At 50.0% G+C, this 7,500-nt stretch overlaps 1 protein-coding gene across 1 annotated transcript in view; it reads right to left on the bottom strand.

The window, feature by feature from the left end:
- The window catches only part of ext2 (exostosin glycosyltransferase 2), a 36,176-nt gene that overhangs the window by 20,600 nt on the left and 8,076 nt on the right, over window positions 1-7,500 (bottom strand). Inside the window, exons 7-9 of the mRNA XM_080529830.1 lie at window positions 6,880-7,019; window positions 5,685-5,778; window positions 131-262 (exon numbers count right to left, since the gene is read on the bottom strand). Coding sequence (XP_080385956.1) covers window positions 131-262; window positions 5,685-5,778; window positions 6,880-7,019 — 366 coding nt within the window. The remainder of the gene's footprint in view (window positions 1-130; window positions 263-5,684; window positions 5,779-6,879; window positions 7,020-7,500) is intronic.

Below are 7,500 nucleotides of genomic sequence, written 5' to 3'. Positions count from 1 at the left end.
AAAGCTTTCTGATGCTGACTATTGGAGACTTTTAACAGTTAACACTTTGTTTGAATACCCCTCAAAAACCGTTGGAACACTCCAAACAGAAACAGACACTCTAAAGAGAAGTCACGCCTGGAGATCTTACCACGATAGGAGGGTTGTTCCACTCCTCGTAGGTGCGTGCGGCGTACGGGTAGATGCGGTCGTTGATGATCTGCAGCGTCGTCAAGCCGATGCCCTTCATGGAGCTGAAGTAGGCGTCCCAGAACCACCGGGCCTGAGGACAGAGAGAGAGAGACAGACAGAGAGAGAGAGAGAGAGAACACACATTGGTTAACACACATGAGCTCCAGGGGTGCTTGGTGGCGTAACCTCAAGCGCCGACCGTGTAACCGCAGGATTCCCGGTTCGATTCCGGCCGCGGACATATCCTGCATGTCCTCCCTTGTCTCTCTCTCTCTCTCTCACCCATCCTTCCTGTGAAATCTCTACTGTGTATATCGCAATAAAAAGACAAATATGAGTGGGACTGCCTCACTCAGAAAAAATTGCTTAAACAAACGTGTGACGTGATGACAGGAGGGACGAATCAGCTGAGAGGCCCGTTCAGATACAGCGGGGGAACAGTGAATTCAACACATCAACAACAACTTTTGTATTTCAACATAGTTCCATTGCAGCTATTCAGTTGAACATTAGACGACCAGACATTTTTCTCACGACGGTATTGACAAACACTGTAGCTATTTTCAAAATCCGCGGTATACGGTATACAACCGTATAACCGCACAACCCTAGTTGTACACAACTTGTTCTCGAATTGAACTGAAACACTTATATTTACATGTTTGAATTGTAGTCAACTCACTACAAGACAAGTCCAAAGTAACACCAACCATCCAAAAATAAGTTCTTCCAGTGCAAGAGAAGCACAAGGAATATAACACAACTTCAGAGGTGGAGTAGAGAATCATCTTTCATTACAAAACAGAAATACAACAACAAGAACCCCCCACTCCCCCCCACTCCCCCCCCCCACCCCACCCTCAGAGCCTGTAAGAGTTAATGATCCTTCAAACAGCACAATCTACTGCTAGGAGGCGCCAGGCCGCACTGACCTGACTCCACCTCAGCGGGGCTCTTGACCCTGAGTGTAGCACCCTTTAACAGGACGCTTGGGGAGGGGGGGGGGGGGGGGGGGGTAAGCCAATTAAACTAGCCCTCAGTCCATACATTGTAGGGAGACTGTCCCCTGAGGTTGACACATGGACAGCCACAGTAGTCTGGAAGTCAGGCATTTGCATCTTCTAGCATTTTCCGCACATTGACTGGGATGGGAAACCCAACATATGTGTCTCCACTGTTCAGGGGGGGTTGGGGGGGCACAGACGAAGTAGTGTGTGAATCGAGGCTGTAGAACAATGATTGCATAGTAGGACCACAGCTTCAGTAGTGCAATGGAGCCTATTGATCAGTACGCCTGGCTGGCTGGCTGGCTGGCTGGCTGGCTGGCTGGCTGGCTGGCTGGTTGGCGGGCTGGCTGGCTGAATGGCTGGGTCTGAGACTAAGGCTGTGGTGATCTGTGCCTAGCTTGCTTGGCTATGCGGCTTTGTCCTCCCCATCGCAGAGGAGCTGGAGCAGCTTGTTTTATTGACTGGTGTGTTTGTTGTGGTACGGTCCACAGAGAGCCCTTAGCGCGGCACATGAAGAAGGGGACTAGCTAGTCCACCCTGGTTGGCCCTCCCTCCCGCCCTCCCGCCCGGCCTCCTTCCCTCCCCTCCCTCCCCTCCACTCCACTCCACTCCTCACCCCCGTGCCTTCTCCCCTTCTCCCTTTTAACGCTGGAGAGAAATACAACAACACAAAAACAGCTTGTGTTTTTATGGAGAGAGGGGGTGAGGAGTATTCAAAAAGACTTTCTAATCTCAGGGGGACCTCGGCGGCCCATAAATCAGTGCAGCGATGAAAGTTTCCTTTCCGACTGGGAGGAGGCTGCAAAGCAAACTGCGCCGGGGCTCTTGAGAGGCCCAGGCCCCTCCCCCTTCCAGCGCCTGCAGGAATTTTTATGAGGGAAGAAGAGACAGAGTCACGGGAGAGAGGAAGAGGGGTCGAGTGATTCACTCCAGCGGTCATTCCAAGTCACAAATGTCTCAAATAAAAATCACTTCCTCTGACATAGCCGGGGCCCAGGCCTTGAGAAGACGGGTTCCTTCTTCTCTTTGAGGTACGTGCGCACTGCGCATACGTGACCATATCCATAAACAACAACAACATCAATTTCTTGAATTTCAAAAACCCTTTGATTCGACTATAAACTTTGTGATGTTTACATGGCGCCCCCGTGTCAAACTGAAACGGAGCCGAATTAATTGCGTCTAAAAGGTCCCCAAAAATAGGCCTAGATTATCCCCCAAAAATCCCCAAACTCTGTCAGGAGGATATTGTTGTAATACAGGTCATAAATCGTGGCGCTAATCTATGAAACCAAGCTAGCGGCCACCCTTTCCAGACCGGGGCTGAGGGGACCTGGCTCGACAGAGAGGAGACCAACAACAGACCAGGGAACACTTCCACTCTAGCCAGTCTTTCTCTGGCTCGACAACAACAACACTATCAGTGAACTCTTTCTAAAACCAGGTCCAGACAAGATTTTTATCAGTCTGGTGCTAGCTAGCCCCTGTGATGCAAGACGACAGACATAGACTCTGCTGATCTAATGAAGTGTATTCTATTCCCAGGGTCTGACCAACGGCTTTGACCACCATGCTAACATTTAGCAGCTGTTTAGCAATTAGCTCACACATTTGTGCCCTAAATTGATTGCTGCCACTTGAGTTGTTGAACACTTGAACAAATGAGTTGTTGTCTGAATTGATGATGATGCTGGCTACCGATGGCTTTACTGTTCTGTTATCATGTTCCCCCCTTTTATATACGTGACGGCACCAACGTACTGGAGCAGTTACAGGTTTATACGCCTAATAAACAATCATGAGACAGAATGGCATGGTGGTAATTCAATTAGGACTATGTGACACAAATCGACTATCTATCACAGCTCACACGAGAGTCGAGAGTATACTTAGCACGTAGGGTTAACATACTGAGACCTTTACAGTACAGAAACGGTCTATAAAGTGAGGGGAATCCAGACGACTTTCTCTGAGGAAAGGAGAGACAGTTGGGGGGCCCTCTGTTGGTCAAAGACGGTATTACGTCACTAAACCTCCAGTGACTAAAAATCTATGTAAAAACAACTGAAAGAAAAACAACTTTCAACAACAACAAAAAATAGTTACCTTTTTAATTAACCTATCACATCACAAAAACACAACTTGTGAGAGAGTTTAACCCCTTAGTTTAACCCCCCGGTCTCCAGACACAACGTACTGGACACCGTTGACGACATCTCTAGGCTGTTCTAAGTGAGAAAAGCTGGTCACTAGAGACACACCGCTCCCTCGTTCATCTACGCCGGGCCAGTCCAGCCAGGAGAGGTGATGTGTCAGGAGCTGAGGAGCAGGCCAGGAGGGGGAGGAGGAGGAGGAGGGAGAGGAGGAGGAGGAGGCGCAGAGCTCCAGATGGGTGCAGGTGTGGACTGATATGGAATGGGCCCGACAGCACCCCATAAACACTCCACAAGATGGGCCTTTGTGCAGTCGGCCCCCACCCCGCCAAGCCCCCGCCGCCACCCCGTCACACCCCCCCCCTCCACACACACCCCTCCCTGACACGTACCGAGCTAGGCCCTGACACCTTACTCCTAGTCAGCCCTGGGGCCACGGAGTCACACACGCACAGGGAGCAGTGACTCTCTCTCTCTCTCTCTCTCTCTCTCTCTCTCTCTCTCTCAGACTGAACTCTATATATGCTCTATATATGGTTCAGGGGTCTAGCACCATGGCCTGGGGTGGTCCAGGGGTCTAGCACCATGGCCTGGGGTGGTCCAGGGGTCTAGCACCATGGCCTGGGGTGGTCCAGGGGTCTAGCACCATGGCCTGGGGTGGTCCAGGGGTCTAGCACCATGGCCTGGGGTGGTCCAGGGGTCTAGCACCATGGCCTGGGGTGGTCCAGGGGTCTAGCACCATGGCCTGGGGTGGTCCAGGGGTCTAGCACCGCGGCCTAGGGTGGTTCAGGGGTCTAGCACCGCGGCCTGGGGTGGTCCAGTGGTCTAGCACCGCGGTCTACAGTCGGCATGGGTTCGAATCCTGCCCTTGCCCTGCTGACATGCCCTCTCTTTCTTACTTTCCTGTCTTTCTTCTCTTCTATCTTCTATCCAATAAAAATGTCAAATATAAGAGTGGGAGTCCACTCAAAACATTAACCTTTCAAAAAAAACACTCTACCCCTCCACCCCCCACCCTCATTCACCCCCCCTCAGCTCTACTGAGACACATTTCAAAGCAGCAAGCCACAGTAACGTAGAACAACAATTTAGAAATCCCCCATCCACCAACCTCTTAACTCCAGGGCCTTGGGCAACAAGACAGACAAGTGGAGCACTTTAACCAGCGGATAAGCATGTCAGCTCCACGCCGCTAGGCTAGCTGGCTACTAACAGACAGGAGGGAGGGAGGGAGGCCTCCTCTCCCCCCCTAGGGAGGGCCGTGTTTTAGGGTTTGGTTTTAATGTAATACAAGTGCAGGCCGGTTTCCTCCCCGTCTCTAAGCCCTGGGTCTAGAGACGGGTGTTTGGCCAGTGTAATTGGTAAATGGACTAGCGTTGATACAAGGGAATAAGAAACAGCTTGGACTCGTGCGGAGCTCTCAGAAGGGCTTTCACTGTTGTTTATTGTGGCTTAATTCAGCTAGCGAACGGAGTGGAGACAGGGGAGAGAGGGGGAGAGAGAGAGGGGGAGATAGAGGGAGAGAGAGTGGCAGGGAGGGAGAGAGAGAGGGAGAGTGACAGGGAGGGAGAGGGAGAGAGTGACAGGGAGGGAGAGGGGGAGAGAGAGAGAGAGAGAGAGAAAGTGGTTTGTCATTCTTTTTCCCTGTGACTAAAATCAACACTGAAGACTCTTTTGCGAGAGTTTCGTTTCGTCAAGATGGAGAGGTCCTGATTAAGGAGGAGATTAAATCTGACAGGAGGAGGGAAGGTGGGGTCTGAGGGGTCTGGTTGATGATGACTGTCAGGCTGACAGTGTTATGGCTGCCGCTGGGCTGACAGGAGGAGAGAGGCACGCGTCTCTGTGAAGGCTGCGCGGGGCAGGAGGAATGCGAGCGTGAAAGTCACAGCTCTCCTGCTGACCTCCTCTTCACACCCAGTTAACCTGAGAGGCCGGAGACACTTTGGGCGCTTGAGGCTCGATCATCTGGAAACGGAATCTAGTCGGACGACATTACAGAGAGAGAGAGCATGTGTGTCCGTGTTACGTGTATGTGTGACCTCTCTCTCTCTCTCTCTCACTCTCACTCTCACTCTCTCTCACTCTCACTCTCTCTGTCTCTCTGTCTCCCTGTCTCTCTGTCTCTCTGTCTCTCTCTCTGTCTCTCACTCTGTCTCTCACTCTGTCTCTCTCTCTCTCTTTCTCTCTCTCTGTGTGACTCTCTCTCTTTGACTCTCTCTCTGTGTCTCTCTCTCTCTCTTTCTCTCTCTGGAAACAGAATCTAGTCCTACGACATTACAGAGAGCGTGTGTCTGTGTAACGCGCGCGTGTGTGTGTGTGTGTGTGTGTGTGTGTGTGTGTGTGTGTGTGTTACCTGTCTCTGCATCTCCTCCACCTGTCTGTGAGGGATGCTCTTCAGGATGGTGTACATCTCCGGCAGCTTGTCCTCTGGGATGACCACTGATGCCCTGGAACACACACACACACAGTGAGTGTGTCTCCTAATTTACCTCAGACCTCACCAGCTCAAAAGAAAGTCAACTGCAGCATTATCTGTTAAAACAGCTAGTTCTGGTTGAAGCTAGTTAGAACAGCTAGTTCTGGTTGGAGCTAGTTAGAACAGCTAGTTCTGGTTGTGGAGCTAGTTAAAACAGCTAGTTCTGGTTGTGGAGCTAGTTAAAACAGCTAGTTCTGGTTGTGGAGCTAGTTAAAACAGCTAGTTCTGGTTGTGGAGCTAGTTAAAACAGCTAGTTCTGGTTGTGGAGCTAGTTAAAACAGCTAGTTCTGGTTCTGTTAAAACAGCTAGTTCTGGTTCTGTTAAAACAGCTAGTTCTGGTTGGAGCTAGTTAAAACAGCTAGTTCTGGTTGGAGCTAGTTAAAACAGCTAGTTCTGGATGGAGCTAGTTAGAACAGCTAGTTCTGGTTGTGGAGCTAGTTAAAACAGCTAGTTCTGGTTGTGGAGCTAGTTAAAACAGCTAGTTCTGGTTGTGGAGCTAGTTAAAACAGCTAGTTCTGGTTGTGGAGCTATTTAAAACAGCTAGTTCTGGATGGAGCTAGTTAGAACAGCTAGTTCTGGATGGAGCTAGTTAAAACAGCTAGTTCTGGTTGTGGAGCTAGTTAAAACAGCTAGTTCTGGTTGTGGAGCTAGTTAAAACAGCTAGTTCTGGTGGGAGCTAGTTAAAACAGCTAGTTCTGGTTCTGTTAAAACAGCTAGTTCTGGTTCTGTTAAAACAGCTAGTTCTGGTTGGAGCTAGTTAAAACAGCTAGTTCTGGTTGGAGCTAGTTAAAACAGCTAGTTCTGGTTGGAGCTAGTTAAAACAGCTAGTTCTGGTTGGAGCTAGTTAAAACAGCTAGTTCTGGTTGTGGAGCTAGTTAAAACAGCTAGTTCTGGTTGGAGCTAGTTAAAACAGCTAGTTCTGGTTCTGTTAAAACAGCTAGTTCTGGTTCTGTTAAAACAGCTAGTTCTGATTGGAGCTAGTTAAAACAGCTAGTTCTGGTTGTGGAGCTAGTTAAAACAGCTAGTTCTGGTGGGCGTCACCGTGGACCCCTGACATGGCCCGGTTCCGTACCTTTTCCAGTCCAGCACCTCAGAGAAGGGCAGCACGTAGGAGTCGGCCAGGATGACGGGCACGCAGCCGGCCTGCAGCACGTCACTGAGGGTGGCCTGGCCCAGACGGGCCCCGCGCAAAACCACACAGAAGGACGACTCCTGGGGAGGGAAGGGAGGGGCACACACTCACACGTGAGACGCTCTTCTAAGCCGTGAGACGCTCTTCTAAGCCGTGAGACGCTCTTCTAAGACTCTCTTCTAAGCCGTGAGACGCTCTTCTAAGACACTCTTCTAAGACTCTCTTCTAAGACGCTCTTCTAAGACGCTCTTCTAAGACACTCTTCTAAGACACTCTTCTAAGACTCTCTTCTAAGACGCTCTTCTAAGACGCTCTTCTAAGACACTCTTCTAAGACTCTCTTCTAAGACTCTCTTCTAAGACACTCTTCTAAGACACTCTTCTAAGACTCTCTTCTAAGACGCTCTTCTAAGACACTCTTCTAAGACACTCTTCTAAGACTCTCTTCTAAGACCCTCTTCTAAGACACTCTTCTAAGACTCTCTTCTAAGCCGTGAGACACTCTTCTAAGACACTCTTCTAAGACACTCTTCTAAGACACTCTTCTAAGACTCTCTTCTAA

This window comes from Nansenia antarctica (genome assembly GCF_963989245.1).
Source record: "Nansenia antarctica genome assembly, chromosome: 4".
NCBI lineage: Eukaryota > Metazoa > Chordata > Actinopteri > Argentiniformes > Microstomatidae > Nansenia > Nansenia antarctica.
Note: the sequence above shows the minus strand (reverse complement) of the source record. Positions and strands in the feature narration are given on the sequence as shown.